Source organism: Tachypleus tridentatus, chromosome 13 (assembly GCF_004210375.1).
Source record: "Tachypleus tridentatus isolate NWPU-2018 chromosome 13, ASM421037v1, whole genome shotgun sequence".
Lineage (NCBI taxonomy): Eukaryota > Metazoa > Arthropoda > Merostomata > Xiphosura > Limulidae > Tachypleus > Tachypleus tridentatus.
Window position 1 is genome coordinate 173805414 of NC_134837.1, and position 17720 is coordinate 173823133.

At 30.0% G+C, this 17720-nt stretch overlaps 1 protein-coding gene across 6 annotated transcripts in view; it reads right to left on the reverse strand.

Moving 5' to 3' along the window:
* The window catches only part of HDAC6 (histone deacetylase 6), a 77694-nt gene that overhangs the window by 28904 nt on the left and 31070 nt on the right, over positions 1 to 17720 (reverse strand). For all 6 annotated transcript variants that reach the window (XM_076474300.1, XM_076474299.1, XM_076474298.1 and 3 more), the window contains 9 exons: positions 17364 to 17480; positions 16131 to 16343; positions 15039 to 15126; positions 14067 to 14107; positions 13202 to 13298; positions 13018 to 13089; positions 9190 to 9320; positions 2442 to 2510; positions 235 to 361 (listed from right to left, as the gene is read on the reverse strand). In XM_076474300.1, the coding sequence (XP_076330415.1) occupies positions 235 to 361; positions 2442 to 2510; positions 9190 to 9320; positions 13018 to 13089; positions 13202 to 13298; positions 14067 to 14107; positions 15039 to 15126; positions 16131 to 16343; positions 17364 to 17480 (955 nt within the window). The remainder of the gene's footprint in view (positions 1 to 234; positions 362 to 2441; positions 2511 to 9189; positions 9321 to 13017; positions 13090 to 13201; positions 13299 to 14066; positions 14108 to 15038; positions 15127 to 16130; positions 16344 to 17363; positions 17481 to 17720) is intronic.

The window sequence follows — 17720 nt, forward strand, 5'->3', positions numbered from 1 at the left end:
AAAAACCTCAATGTAATCTTCACAAAAAGATTTTAATTCTGTGATTTTACAAATTATTTCTTTACAAAACAGTTTCCAAAAATCTCTTTGGGTCAATGTGTAAAATTATAATAAAAAGAACACCACAGATTTACTCAGCAATTTAAAATACAACAGTTCAGAAACTGGTCACTTTGATCAATTTCTTTCTTATGAACAAACTTCATCGTTGTGTAGGAAGGAAAATTACTTCACCTTGTTCCAAGGTATGTTGATGTTATATCCAGCCCCTTGGCCTTTACCCACTGCATCAAAATTGGCAGATACTTCAAAAGGATAGAAGTCTCCATGATCGTAGCGATGTATTGATACATAAAGAACTCTGTAATTCCAAACTTTAAATAAATACCTCATTTTGAAATTAATTATAAAATGGAGCATCTTTCTGAAACAAAATATGTACAGAAAATATAATACAATGTGAACATAAATGAGGAACTACTTTATTAGAAATCTAACATCAAAACATTTCATGAGAAAATAATAAACATAATAAATGCAATAGTGAAGGTGAAAATAAGATCATATGTTCCAATGAAATCAGTGATGTACAACAATTCATAAAATGTATTTCAAAGTAGAACAATGTGCTAGATTATTTCAGAGAACAATGTGTTGTATGATAATTAATTCAGTGAAATATATAAATGTATTACAGAAAAATGTATTACAAACAACTATGCACACAGAACTTCAGAAAAACTAATCTGATCATCTCTTATTTAATCACATCCCCAAGTCAATTAGTTCATGGATTTTAAAGAGAAACAAATTAAAAACAATTAACAAATAGTACCTATAAACTTCATCAAATAATTACAAATACTTCAGATGGCTAACATAATTCACTCTTTGTAATCACAAACAAATAAAGCAGATGTGTACATAACAACATGTATATTATCTGTCTTTAAATATGTTGGTTTAGTTGAAGAGTTCTATGAAATCAATTTACAAGAGTTAAACAACAAAGGTGTAAACACTGACACAACTTACCCCACTACCTTAAAGTTATAATGTAGTAACAAAAATATAACACAAGTTACATGAAGACTATGATACACAATGTCATAATAAACCTACCATGGATCTTTTTTAGGCACATTCTGTTTACCAATCCATGATGTAATACAAAACCCACCACAGATTTTTCTTTAATCCCCTCATGACTGATCACGGGTCAAAGGCCATGTCATCGCATTTGTTGACTTTCATTCAAAATTTTATTGTATTACTATTTCATGATTTTATGTCAGTAAATTTTGAATTCAAACCTTAATGTTACAGATGATTTAATTTCTTATTTTAAAAGTATATATCAAAAGAAGTGAGTCACGTGGTACAGTGAATGCAGCACTGTTTAAACTTAGATATTTGTTATGTTAATATATTAAGTCTACCATTTTATACAAATTGAAAACTGAAATTACCAAGATTTAGAAGCTAAAATACAAAATAATAACCTCATATCTTTTTATTTTGCTGAGATATGGCTTATGTACTGAATCAAACATGGTGTCCCCTTTCATCTCTTTCCATTTGTTGAAAAGGTCTCCTATATACTCTTACTACAGTATATGTAAATTACCAATCAACGGCTTAGTGTTTCCCTAGTGGTTTTCTCAGCCATTTTAATATGTGTAAAGGCTACTATGTTCTTTCAAACCAAGACTTCATGAAGGTAAGTTATGTCTTCAGTCTGTAGTGGAATTATATGGTATCAGTTTAAGTATTTATGATTTTTTTGGTTATTCAAATGTAAAAATAAAATCTAAAAAAAAGGCTCTCTGGTATCATCCACATGCAAATTTTTAAAGGTTTAGCAACCTATGTAAAGCAGCAACTGAGTTCTAAGATCATAGTGAAAAGAGATCATTGTTTGCTTATTTTCAGACTTATTAATAACATAAGTTTAATAATTGATTTCCAAATATTAATAATTTAATAATCTATATAAATATATAATGTATAATAACTGAAATGGGACTGTATATTACAAAATACTAATACACTAAAACAACCAAGCCAGGAAACCTAAAGGTCAGTTTTATATTACTGGATATGTAACATGAGTGCATGTGTACCACATCAATGCAAGTGATGTAACATTAGCTAGACATAACTGGAAAGTCAATATAACAAAAGATAAAAAATATATAGCATTATGAGACTTAAGCTACTTAGACTAAGCATTTGTATTTTCATGTTATAATATTTAGTTATTCCAGCATAATTTATATTTATTTTCATATTTTTTATGATGGATACAAGGTTAGTGAAGTGAAGAACTCGCATAGAGTACAGAAACGTGTGTAAATGAATTCACGTGTAGTATACCGAGCCCATGGTCAAAGTGTTAAAGGCATTCTCTTTACCATAATAAGACATAATCACAAACCTACCTTGGATCTTCTTCAAAAGCATGCTGTGTACCATTTCCATGATGCACATCCCAATCAATTATCATAATCCTAAAATTAAAAAGTTCAACTTACTCAAATACCTGTTCATCAGATTAAATCAGGTTAAAACAGTATATTTTGCTATTAACACAGAGCTATGTTATATTAACTCATGATTCATTGCAACTGCATCAAACAGAGCTATTACCCACTATGTTATATTAACTCATGATTCATTACAACCATATCAAACAGAGCTACTACCCACTATGTTATATTAACTCATGATTCATTACAACCATATCAAACAGAGCTACTACCCACTATGTTATATTAACTCATGATTCATTACAACCATATCAAACAGAGCTATTACCCACTATGTTATATTAACTCATGATTCATTACAACCATATCAAACAGAGCTACTACCCACTATGTTATATTAACTCATGATTCATTACAACCATATCAAACAGAGCTATTACCCACTATGTTATATTAACTCATGATTCATTACAACCATATCAAACAGAGCTATTACCCACTGTGTTATATTAACTCATGATTCATTACAACCATATCAAACAGAGCTACTACCCACTATGTTATATTAACTCATGATTCATTACAACCATATCAAACAGAGCTATTACCCACTATGTTATATTAACTCATGATTCATTACAACCATATCAAACAGAGCTACTACCCACTATGTTATATTAACTCATGATTCATTACAACCATATCAAAGAGAGCTATTACCCACTATGTTATATTAACTCATGATTCATTACAACCATATCAAACAGAGCTACTACCCACTATGTTATATTAACTCATGATTCATTACAACCATATGAAACAGAGCTATTACCCACTATGTTATATTAACTCATGATTCATTACAACCATATCAAACAGAGCTACTACCCACTATGTTATATTAACTCATGATTCATTACAACCATATCAAAGAGAGCTATTACCCACTATGTTATATTAACTCATGATTCATTACAACCATATGAAACAGAGCTACTACCCACTATGTTATATTTACTCATGATTCATTACAACCATATGAAACAGAGCTACTACCCACTGTGTTATATTAACTCATGATTCATTACAACCATATCAAACAGAGCTACTACCCACTATGTTATATTAACTCATGATTCATTACAACCATATCAAAGAGAGCTATTACCCACTATGTCATATTAACTCATGATTCATTACAACCATATCAAACAGAGCTATTACCCACTATGTTATATTAACTCATGATTCATTACAACCGTATCAAACAGAGCTATTACCCACTATGTTATATTAACTCATGATTCATTACAACCATATCAAACAGAGCTATTACTCACTTATGTTATATTAACTCACAATTCTTTACAACCATATCAAAAATGAGTTCAAATGAAAAAGTTTCTTTGTTTTCAGATGTTGGTGCTACTTACCTTCACTAGCCATACCTAATTTGAAATTGAAGGACAAGAGAAACTGGTAGGTCAACAACACTCATCAACATCTGTTGGGCAACTGTTTCTAGACTGATTGATGGGATTTTATTATTACCCAACTATAAGGAGCCAGGGTTAGTTAGTTACGGAGATTTGTGGAACTACTACGTCATCAACCTCTATATTTATATAAGCAGGACAATTGCCCAGAGTATATCCTGTTTATTCATATTGGTGTTTTACTATTATATAAATTCCTGGCAATACTCCTATATCCTCGTTGGTCCTGGTTGAGGCGTTTAAAATATTATTAGACGGCTAAAGGAGTATTTAGTTAAGTGAGTAAATTAAGACAGAATAATGAGTGATAGTGGAAAAGCTATCACTAGTAAGGAAGGGATGAAAAAGATAAAGAAAATAAAAACAAATGAAAAGGAAGAAGAGAGAAGTCAGATAGAGGCAGAGGATGAAAAGGAAGAACAGAAAACAGATGACACAGAAGGAAAAAAAAGAGAGGACATCTTAGAACAGAAGAAGATTAACTATCTGTCAGATATTAATGAACTGTTAGAGCATGCTCTTAAAAACCAAGATGAATTTGTGGAAACAATGTTTACCGAAAAACTGGAAAAATATTCCTTTAAGACATTAAAAAGTAAAATGATGGACATAGTTAGAATAGTTATAATGCAACAAAAAGTGATTTCTCATCTACTTGGGAAAAATTTTGAACTTAAGAAAAACATAGACATTATAAAAGAAGAGAATGCCTACTTTTGCAGAAGTTACTAAAATGAAAGTAGAACCTCAGAGTGAGGGGAAAATGACAAGAACAAGAAGAAGAGAAAGAAGTAAAAGTTGGAAAAGAAACATACTCATCATCATACCTAAAAAGAACATGACATCAATGGAAACTAAAAGGAAAGTGCAAAGTTTGGTTAAACCAAAAGAACTGGAAATACGTGTAAGAACAATAGCTAAAGGTGGCATCTTAGTGGAAGTAGAGAAAAGATAAGAGATTAATTTACTTAAAAAGATGCATTATTAAATGTAAGGGAGTTAAAAGAAAATTTTGATATAAATGTGCCTAAAAAAAGGGGATATCCACAAGTAATTATTTATAACATAGATGATGATATTAGTGACCAAAAATTTGTTGCTAGCATTAAGGAACAAAACTCAGAAATATTTGAAGGAAATGATGTAATTACTGTTTATAATAAATTTAAAACATACACAGGTTTCAATTATATTGTCACAATTGAACCAAATACGTTTAAAAAATTGTTACAAATTAATAAAATTAAACTTAATTGGGGAAGGTACGAATTTAAAGAATATGCAGGACCCACAATTTGTTATAATTGTGGAAAATTTGGGCATCTTGCCAAATATTGTAAAAACGTTACTATCTGTTTAAAATGTGGACAAGAGGGACATCAATCCAAAGATTGTGAAAAACCAGTATATTGTGTAAATTGTTATAATCATAATAAGAAATTTAATACACAATTTGATGTGAATCGTTCTTGTATGGATTATGATTGTAGGACTTATCTTAAAGAAATGGATCGATTAATTTCATGTACTGATTATGGCTAGTGTTTTAATAGATCTATAATTTCACGTAATGATTATGGCTACTGTTTTAATGGATCGTATAATTTCACATACTGATTATGGTTAGTGTTTAATGGATCGTATAATTTCATGTTATGAATATGGCTAGTGTTTTAATGGATCGATCAATTTCACGTAATGATTATGGTTAGTGTTTTAATGGATCGATTAATTTCACGTACTGATTATGGCTAGTGTTTTAAATTCTTTTCTTTCTGTGACTCATATTAATTTGGCAATGGCACGAGCAGCCAATCTGCAGTTAAACCAAGATATCCTACAAAGAAATATGAATATTATTTCCATAAATGAACCTTATTATTTTGAGCAAAATATAGTTCATTTCTCTCAAAGTATGAGAATTGTTTTTTTTTCTGATATTCGGTAGGCAGGGATTATTATTAATAATAAAAATATTAATTATATTTTATATTGTACAAACAATTTAGTTTGTATTAGAATTACTTATGAAAATTTTATTATGATTGTGATTAGTATTTACTGCTCCCCATCGGGAGTCATTGATGATGACCTTAATATGTTACAAAATTTTATTAGAAAGTATAAAAATGAAATTATTTTAGCTTTAGATGATTTCAATGCTAAGTCGGAAGCTTGGGGCCAAAGGGCGCTTGATGATAGGGGGTTTTCAGTTACTAACTTTATGGATTTAAATGAATTTATATTACTTAATAATTCGGATTCTATACCAACTTTCTCCTCAATTGGAGGGAAAAGCTGGCCATGATAAAGTATAATAACGAATTTGATATTCATTTTAAAGTTACTGATTGTGATCATAATATGCTAGAATTGGAATTCTCAAACTTTGATGTAAAAATAGATAATAATGAATTTATACATATAAATAAACTTAATTGGTTGGATTTGAAAATAGAAATAAGAGAATATATAAATGAAATTAAAGATGATGTAATCAATAAAGATAATATTGATAATTATTTAATTAAAAATTACTCAGAAAGTTAAAGAGATTTGTTTAAAAATTTAAGGAATAAGAATAATATAAAGTTCTTCAGATATAAACAAACTTACTGGTGGAATACCAAACTAAAGATCTTCAGATACAAACAAGCTTATTGGTGGAATACAAAGCTAAAGATCTTCAGATACAAACAAGCTTACTGGTGGAATACCAAACTAAAGATCTTCAGATACAAACAAGCTTATTGGTGGAATACAAAGCTAAAGATCTTCAGATACAAACAAGCTTACTGGTGGAATACCAAACTAAAGATCTTCAGATACAAACAAGCTTACAGGTGGAACACCAAACTAAAGATCTTCAGATACAAACAAGCTTACTGGTGGAATACCAAGCTAAAGATCTTCAGGAGTAAAGTAAGAACTTTACGAAGATTTCAAAAGGCTAAAGATATTAACTTAAGACAATATTATAAATTGGAATACAGGAAACAGCAAGCAAAATATAAAAGGTTAATTATTTTCACTAAAAAAGAAGCCTTAAGAAATTACATTACCAGTATTACTGGAAATAATATTTTTGGTACTCCATACAAAACTACCATGGATAAAAAGAAGAAATATTTACAGATTAATGAAATAAAGGATAAAGATGGGAATATTACAAAAAGTAGAAATGAAGCTATAAATGAAATTCTTAATTATCACTTTCCATGGGTGAAGTATGATCAAGTGGTCTGTGGAACAGGTTTTTGCAATGAGATACAGGATGATATTAATGAAGATAATATTACAGAGTATGAAATTAATACTGTCATCAGGGAGATGGAGGATAGTAAAGCCCCTGGATATGATAATTTAAAGTTGCCTATAATCAAAGAAATATATTTTGCTAACAAAATTTGGTTTATAAAGTATTAAATTTGTGTTATAATAATAGTATTTTTCTGCTAATTTGGAAAAAGGCTAAAATGATCCTCATCCATAAAAAAGGTAAAGATACAATGTTTCCTAGTAGTTATAGACCAATCTGCCTTTAGCCCATGTGGTGTGAAATATTTGATACAATTTTGAAATATAAATTATCAATGGTTTTAAAGGAGAACTGGTTCTGATTAATGGAGAGAACCTGATCCCATATTAATAACGTGTTATGTGTAGCTGTTAAACACAAACCTAGGAAACAAACCCATGTTACAGTAACTGTTAAACACAAACCAAGGAAACAAATCCATGTAACAGAAACTGTTAACTACAAAACTAGGAAAAATCCACACTACAGTAACTATTAAACACAAAACTGGGAAACAAACCCACACTATGGTGACTGTTAAATACAAGCCTAACAAACAATCCTACAGTACAGCAAGTATACTTTGTGTTAAGATTTAAAAAAAAGGTATCTTTGTTTTTCAAGATATATAACAATGGTTATATCAGTTAGAAACAATACGCTGACCCATTCTATTTTGTGTCCAAATCTGTAAATCTGTAAACTAAGTGGATTCAGTCTTCAAGCTGAAGAAACTGGTAAATAAATTGAATGTAACTTTACAGTTGGGTTTGAAGTGACTGACTTGGAGAAATTCACCCGAAAAGTCAAAATTGCTTAAAAAATCCTTCATTTCTGTGAATCAATACGTTGTTCACTGTCTGTCTACTCTCTACTATAGGAAAACCACTGACATGTCAGTGGACTTACAAAATAACTTATAAATCTTCTCAAGAATCTCAAGTAAAAATAATCTATAACCCAAGTTAATCCTCAAAGAACCTGTGTTAGTTTACATTGTAGAGAAACTAAACTTTTTTGTCAATAGGACGGGGGTTGCCAATGTATACAAAGATAGTACATAACTATAGATATTTAAATATGTTTTATCTAATTTTCTAATTTTATATTTGTTTTTAAATATGTAGTATTCCAATTAAGAATTAAACTTTTATTTGTGAATTACACCACCAACTAAAACAACCTATGCACCATAAAAACAGGTTTCCAACTTAGAATTTTTTAACACTAAAAAATAAATTCCCATCCACCAATGATGAGTTTATAGTAAATGTACGCCCACTCCTTAAAAAACAAACAAACAATGTTACTTATTAATTTTACAGCAGCTAAAATGTATGCCATACAGTCCTATATTGGCTACAACTTTATACTTTCTATTAAATTTGTTTTTCCAATATAACAAGAATAAGAATACTTCATAGTTTATTATAATATAACCTAACGCACATGAATAACAGACAAATTTAATAAAAGTGCAATAAAAATAAATTCAGGTTTGTTATGAAGCTTTACTCACAAAAAACACCAAAAAACCAAGTTCCAAGTCAACAAGCCTATATATAAATTTATTTCTTTGTTGAATTTCATACAAAGCTACATGACAGCTATCTGCTCTAGCCATCCCTAATTTAGGAGTGTAATACTAGAGGGAAGGCATCTAGTCATCACCATCCACTGCCAACTCTTTTACCAATGAGCAGTTGGATTGATCATTACATTATAACATCCCTATGACTGAAAGAGATGGCATGTTTGATGTGACAAGGATTCAAACCCACAGTCCTCAGATTATGAGTCGAGCATCCAAACTACCTGGCCAGGCTGGACTGACTTGTATTTGAAGATACAAAGATGACATGCACAAACAACTAACTGTACCAACAACATTTTATGTTTCCTTCACCTTTTCAAGTCAAATTTTGTCATCGCAAATTTTGCAGCAATAGCCACTGAGTTGAAAAAACAAAAGCCACTAGCCTCACCAGCTTCAGCATGATGTCCTGGTGGTCGGATGATGGCAACACCATTAAGAAACTAATCAAAAGAAAATGTAGCAGTTATTCTATAACCACATTTACAAGTGACTAAAACTCTACAGCATTCAAATACACAAAACCATTACACAAGCTATTATTAACCTTACTTCCTGTCATTTCTATACATACAAGTGTGCAAGTGATTGTCTTAAAATACAGAACTTTTGACACCTAGATTTAAAATGAAGCCTCTCAATATAGAACAGATTTAGATGGTTGAACACTATCAATAATACATGTTCTTGGTGAAATGTTTTCAATTTCATAATTAGCATCTTGCATTTCTTAATCAAATAACCCCATCAAAATAAGCAAAACACATAAAGAACATGGAATTCCTTGGTAAGAAAGCAACAACTTATAAATAACCTTTCTGCACTGAAACAAGTCATTTATAAAGCTACATAATGGGCTATCTGTGCTGTGCCCACCACTAGTATTGAAGCCCAGTTTCTAGCGTTGTAAGTCTGCAAACATATTGCTGTGCCACTGGGTGGCCCTAAAAATTACATGTGATTGAATTGACAAGGAACATTTATCACTTTTAATATGCAGAATTAAAAAAAAGAATAGTCTGATCAGACAGTCATAAAATAATTCCACATAAAAAATTTTAGTCATTGAAATTCATTGACCTTGCAACTAATTACAGTCTTTATAGTTTCCCTGGATATCACAACTATCATGTCTACATATTAATTATTTAAGGTAATAAAGAACTACTATAATACTGAAATATCACCATTTGTTTTCCTGTCATTACTCTCAAGTTCTTACTGTAATGCACATCACTAGTCATGTTACATTAGGTTTCCCTTGTTACATTTCTGGCATTAACCACGTTGTTGTTTCCTTTTCTAAATCTTGTCATTAGTGCAATTACGTATATTATCTACTGCCATCCTTCTACAGTAAACACATTTCTAAGGAATTTATTTTTTATTTTAGCATGTTTATGGCTCCAGATGTGCATGGAGTTTTAACACAGTGACAGTAAGCTGGCCATGGTTATTTGTTATGGATCATTCCTTGTTAGTGTTACACGCTATATACCATGTTGAACAGAAATTAAAATGTTTATATCTTGTGGATCAGGTGACGGAATGACCAACAATGACAATTTGCAAACGTACTCTGTTCTGATAACTGGAGTTCTCACAATCATTGCAGATATTAAGTATTATTTATTTATTTCCAGTTAATTATATTACATTCTGTCCTTTTTTATGGTTACTTTCATTAACACTTGTGTTATGGGTTTCTTTTCCTGTGGATGTCACTAGGTTTTAGTGAATTACAGTAAATATTTAATAAAACTACTATCTTATGATATAAATATAAAACTAGTATAAAACAGCTTATAATGCAACTTTTAACATTATATAAGTTTCAAATTTTTAACTTTATATGGCAGTATCAAAATAAAATCCTCAATTTTCCATAGCAGGAGAATTCTGACATTTTCTCTCTACACGTCCTCTCTTATCCAATTTATTTACCACATCTTGAAGAATTGTGAAATTTAATGTAAATTACTCAACATAGAGTCGTAATTGCTCAGGCAAAGCATAGTTTTTATGGACTTCAATTTTATTTAACTACAGAGCCATCAAAAAGAAAATCAGACCCCTCTTGCCAGTCCCAACTATTACATCCTTTCCTTCAGAAATTGTGACATTTAATACTATATTATAACCAATAGAAAGCCAAGACTAAATTCTGCAAAATCACACATTATTGTTATTTTCTGTATAAAAAATTCTCAATCATGCTTTCAGTTAAAACTTTATTCTCACAGGAAACACACTGAGAAATTTGACTGAATTGTTAACAGCTTTTGCCACATAGCTAGAAAGTCAGGAAAATTGTGATGGTTGTAACACATCGTCCACATTTTGCATGTGATTATTCTGTTAATTGGTGCATTATTTAACTAAATAAAAATTATTTTTAGTGCAGTAGTACCATTAGTATAAAAAATGTAGGTTTAAGTGTCATTGACAGTCAATAACAAAATTTTTTAAAACATCCAGGAAAATACTTTATTTCTTGATTTTAGTGTATATTCTTTACTTATTATAATAAAAGCAAAGAAAATGTAAAACGTTTAGGTTAGATGGCATTAGATTAGGTAAAATAAAGGATAATAAATATAAAATTTTTTTCATAAGTTATAATAAAAAAGTAGTAAGTAGCTCATGCATTATGTAATTCAGCAGGATAATGCGAGCGACATATTCCCCAAATAATTTACACATTTTTATGGTAGGAATACCAATAACTCATGGTTCAAAGTAAAATAAAACAATAAAATTTAAGTAGAAATAATTGTACTGTTACTCGTTCAAAGCTACTTTGGTGATTGGATCAAAACATTTTACCAAATTATGAAATATTTGACATTTATTTAGGAAGGTTTTGAGATTTCACAAATGAAATTTGAAATTTTTAAGATGAAGAAAATATTTTTAGTCTTAATATGACAATTACTTTGCACTCAGAGGAGTCAAACTTCATAAACTCGTGGAAAAAATTTCAAAGAAAATACTTCATTAAAAATTCTGATTTTTTTGTATACAAACGACTCTTAATAATTACACTGAAAGCTTGCAAATTTTTTGAAGATACACAAAACATATTAAAAGTTACACTATAAAGGTTAAACTGGGGTTACAAGCTCGTTCATTTCGACTGAGCCCATAGTGAGAGAGTTAACAGTACAGCTATTATATTTATTATAACTAATTTAATTTTATTGTTATTATTTCTTATTACTTGTTATATTGATTTAGGGCTAACTTAAACTTAATTAGCTGACCAAATCAAATACAAATTTTACCATGATTGGGTAGGTCACACTAGTCATCACGCTAAACAAGTGAAAATTTTAGCACGGTGTTGAACTGTATAATTTATTTGTCTAATTTCCTTATCTCTAATTAATTTTAGGTTTATTATTTTATTACAACAATAAATCAACATTGGTTTCAGGCTAAACCTAAGCCTCTTGGGCTAGCTGAGGCTCATGAGATATTATTTTGTTTATAACCACAAATATTTTTGACAGCACAGGTAGCTAACCAACAAAACAATGCATTCTAATATTCATAAGTTATATAGCTGAAACACTATACTTAATTAGTTTTAGTAGATATACGACTTTAATTCTGATATGTGCAGGTAGCTTGCTTTGATAAGAAGGTAGTACTAATTTGGTGTGTATCACCTCTAATTCAAAAATAAAAATAATAAATAAAGTACATAAACTGAAACGTATTCTGTTACATGAAATAAACAACCCTACATTGTTGCAGATTAAATTTTTGTACTAATTTCATGTTTTGATTGAATGTACAATTAAAGATTACTTCTTTAGTTTCATTACTTTTCATATTATTGTCCAATGTTTGATTTAATTATTAAGAACTGAAGGATACTACATTTCTATGGAATACTTTATTTTATTACTATGAACAGAAGCAAATTATTTTACTGTATTTTTGCAGATTTCTCAAATCTTATGTTCTGATAAGGAAACACCTTGCTTCTCTGTTTTTGTGTTTTATGTTTTGAACAGAGAAACACCTCATAGCTTTGTTACTTCAGTTTTTATCCTAATGTTTCTATGTTATGTATTATGCTCCTAACAGAAATGCTGACTTCATCTTCATGCTCATGATGCAGAGAAAACTTACTGTCCTAGAGCACACTGCTTCTGTCAACTGTAACAGAGTACCAGTTGCGAGAAGGGCACATCCGTATGTTTCCTGAAAAATAAAAACAGAGAAAGTACTAAAAATTTAGTTTTAACTTGTAATTTAATTAATCAAAGTGCTTTACAAAACAATATTTTCTAACACCTCAAAAAACAAAACCTACCTTACACATGTAGATTGAATCATAGTCTGTCTGGAATTTATGAATATCTCTGGGTTTCATGGTTTCTGTCTTCTTCATTTTATAAATATAATCCTTCCTGACAAATAAAATTTAGAATCATATGAATCCACTTACAAAATTAAAAAAAAGATTATGACTTTTTTATTTATGATTATAAATATATTGATTTTGTTTAAGACAAAACAACCAATTCAGTGATATGCATAATAATAAATTGTCATCACCATTTGTTGAAATCTAAAGAATTGTACATAAAAAATTTATTCTGGTTGTAATTAAAACCTAAAATACACATGTATTAATATTAACAAAGACATTATGGTGGTACTGGTTATGTAAGTTACTATCCTCATCAGTAACAGTGGTATAATTAGTTTTACTTATCCTTACACTTGAAAACTTTAAGAAATATGACATACAGCATGAATGGTCAGATTTATGGAAATCATTAAACTGTAACTTTTTTTTTTAATTACTTCTCTCCTAATCTCAGTATTGAACCAGGTTCAGCTAACATTGGACTTTTGTAGGTTAGGCTTAAATTTATAATAAAACCAACCAAAAATAAACTCATTTATAAATGAGCTTATGATTTATAAAATTATCCAAGAACTTTAAATAATTTCAAATTACACTAAGTTAAGAATATCTAAAAGCAATTAAAACTTGCAATCTGATAAATACTACTTTAGGGTGTGTAAAGCTTACATATATACATATACAGAATATTGACTTCTTTTAACAAGTTCATGAATTGGAAATAAATAACTTCAACAAGAAGTATTTCAATGGAAACAAAAGTGCACAAACCAACAGTCTGGCTAAACAAACAGATGAAACTTACTTATGAACCAAAGCTATTTCTTCCTCTGTTGCAAATCTAGACTAAAGAAGAGAATATGAACAAAAATGTAGGAACATAAATAATAAATAATAGAAACATGTAAGGTGTAAAAAAACAGACAGATGACCATTAAAAAAATTGTATTTGACCCTAACTAGTTCCAAACTGTAATACAATGAAACAAAATGTTAATTTAAATCACAATAGAAACTTTTATTTCACTTAATAATAACTATTGATGTAGCCATCTTGCCTAGAATAATAATCACACTGTGAATCATTTTCATTCTACTTCCTGAAAGTGATTTATTTAGTTTGTTCTTATGACCACTTAAGTGTGTGTTCTTATGACCACTGTTTATGTCTTCCTTAAATATCTGTTATTACAAACACTGTTATATCAACCTTGAGTGTTTGGTCAAAGGACCACTGTGTCCATCTTAATTAGGTGCTAGTTCGTGTAACCACTGTTTATGTCAACATCAATCACGTGCTTTGAATGTTTCTTCTTATAACCATTGTTCATATCCACCTCAATGTCTCTTCTGATAACCACTGTTTACATTCACCCCTGGTGAATGTTTCTTCTGATAACCATTGCTCACATCTACCCCAATGTCTCTTCTGATAACCACTGTTTACATCCACCCCTGGTGAATGTCTCTTCTAATAACCATTGTTTATATCTACCCCAATGTTTCCTCTTATAACCAGTGTTTACATCTACCCCAATGTTTCTTCTTATAACCACTGTTTACATCCACCTCAGGTGAATGTCTCTTCTGATAACCATTGTTTACATCTACCACAATGTCTCTTCTTCTGGGGAGTTTTTTTCCTCTTTCAGCTTAATGCACACAGTCTGCATTATCTCGCTTTAATAGAAATTATTCAGCTTTTGGACTTGTTTTATTTTCATGGAAACTGACAGCTTTTATATGAGACTTGGACAGAATGGTCAACTAAACTCACCTTCAGAATGTAGCACATATCTATATATCCAAGTTCCTTTAACTTGTTATATATACTGGTGATTCTTTCAGCTCTTTCTGGGTGGCCTCTGTATAACAACAACAAATATATCATTATACAAAAACGAGACCTCAGAACTGCTATTTGTGATAAAGTCCAAAGCGATTACTCTCTATTAAATGGTTACTCAGGGATGACCCTTATAATTAAATGTAAATGTAAATAAAGGAACAAAGAGATCAAATGAACAGAAATAACTATTTACTGGCAAGTTCATGTAGCTTAATATGGAAAACAAAAGTTTTAAAATGAAAGTAACAACATACCTATACTAGATAGTGTAAAGTTGATAATTAAGTTATAAGAGACAATTATTAGCAATTTTTGAAAGAGAGGATAAGACAGATGGGCGTGGCATGTGGATCTAATTTTATAGTTTATGACTCCATAACCAAATAAGACTGAAAGTATAAAAATTATGGATTGACTGAGCAATGACAACATTATAGAGAGTAAACTAAGTTAAATTTCAAAATTCTTGGAGGGTAAATAAATGAGAGAAGAGGTTAGACATAGAGAGCCAATGTCACAATTCACATACCAGTGGTAATTAGGTTATTTTAAAATATTTTCTTATAAAAATAAGTAACTAAAACAAACTTACATGATATAAAAAATTAATTTAATCATAATTAAATTTTGAATGTGATAATGTAGAAAGGTTGTTTTTTTTAACAAATGCACTTTGACCTTCCTGTTACTAAAGGGTTAGACAAATATTAACAATATAACTGTCATAGACAGTGTAAAGTCAGTAATTAGATTCTAACTGCTCTTTTTCTAAAGTTATCAATGTCTTCATATACAACTTTTTAATGTAATAAAATTTCTTAAAACTTAATCCAGAGATAACACTGCTTACTGCAGTTAAGGCACAACATATGGAAAAACAAACTACTGAAAATACAGATCTCCCATTGGACCTATTTAATAAACTCGTATGTACCCAGGTGTAGACACTATGTCAAGAACTATTTCAAATGTATGTATTTTAGTTAAAGTTGAAGTTCTACAAAAAAACAGAAATGGCACCTTTCCATATGGTTATGATGCTTCATCATCCTTTCGTCAAATACAAGTGCTGTTCGATGAGGTGGAACAGTAAGATCTGTTTGTCTTATAAGTTGTTCTATTTGTTGTTCCAATTGTGTTTTCAGTTCATTATCACAGTTTATGCACAAATATCTTGTTGGATAAGTTTCTTGTATCTTGGCCTGTCCTAGATAATAAATTTCTGGTCTATGTCTGTCAAAATGGAAATAAAATAAAATACAGATTTTAGTTAAAAACCTGAAATATTTCAGCAATAAATGTTTTTGAAAAGTGAGCAACACTGGAAGTCAGACATAAATTAAATTAATGAAATCATCCTGATCAATTCATTATGGTAAATAAAAGTTAATGAAATTTGACTAAGTTCATAAATTACTCATCTGATTACAAAAAAAAAAGCTTCCTTATGGCCAAGTTCAAACCTTCCATCAGAAAAGCTAAATCATCCTCTCTGAAAGTCATCAGATAAGGAAAAGAAAAAACAAGTCGTTCAGGACTAAGATAATAAACAGAAGACCAGTCTTCTCCTAAAAGCACAAGTAGAAGAAGAAAAAGTGACCAATAACAAATATAAAAACACAGATAGAAGAGCAGTCAACCGTTTCCAAATACATCAGAAAAAGAAAAATGTCATCCATAGGAATATCGCAGATTTTTCTTCTCTACAAACATCAAATGAAAAAGGCAAGTTTCTGCATGTCAGTTGTGTATTAAAGCCATAAATGGAATATGTAAAGAAAAATATTCAAAACAAACTGCTCAAGTAAAAATATTTTTATTTTGTTGATCTGGGTGATTTAATAGATTAGTCAATATAATTAATTACCTATGACTTGCAGTTACATTTAGTACCCTGCAAACTAATTGATTAAACAGGATTAGGATTAAATGAGTTAACTGAAGTTAGTGTCTCCAAATAATATAGCTTCTAATCATTAATCCAAATTCTGATTAAACCACAAGTTAACTGTTTATCTTTTTTACACCTTGACATCATAATCCTTACCTCAATAAATGGGTGAAAATGTTTCATCTTTTTATTTATTTTATAAATCTCAATGGCATATTTCTTCTTATCTACCTACTCAGTTGTTTTTCTAATACCCTATTAAGGTTTACATCATATAAAGGTTTGTAAGATGAACATACCCCAATCTCATATATAGTTTCAGACACTGTCCTAGTTTGCTTCTAAAGATATTTTAACATCACCTGATTCTTTCAGTGGATTTTATTTCTCCTTTGTTTTCGTCGTAGCTTCCCTGTAACTGCAGACTGTGCCAAAATGGACGAATAGATGCAATGACATTCAGGATTGTCTCAACCACACTGTGGGCATTGTAAAAAAATACCACTTATTACACTGATATTTAATCACTTTTAATACATGCTATCTCTAGTTCTTGAGGTCTAACAATGATTTTGTTCCTTTGCAGTTAAGTGCAAAACTACACCATGAGCTACCTGGTATTGAATCCCATTTTACAGTGTTATAACCTTCAGACTTACCACTGGGACACTGACTGGCTTTTAATAGTACTGCTCCAAGCTCAGTTTGGTTATCACAGC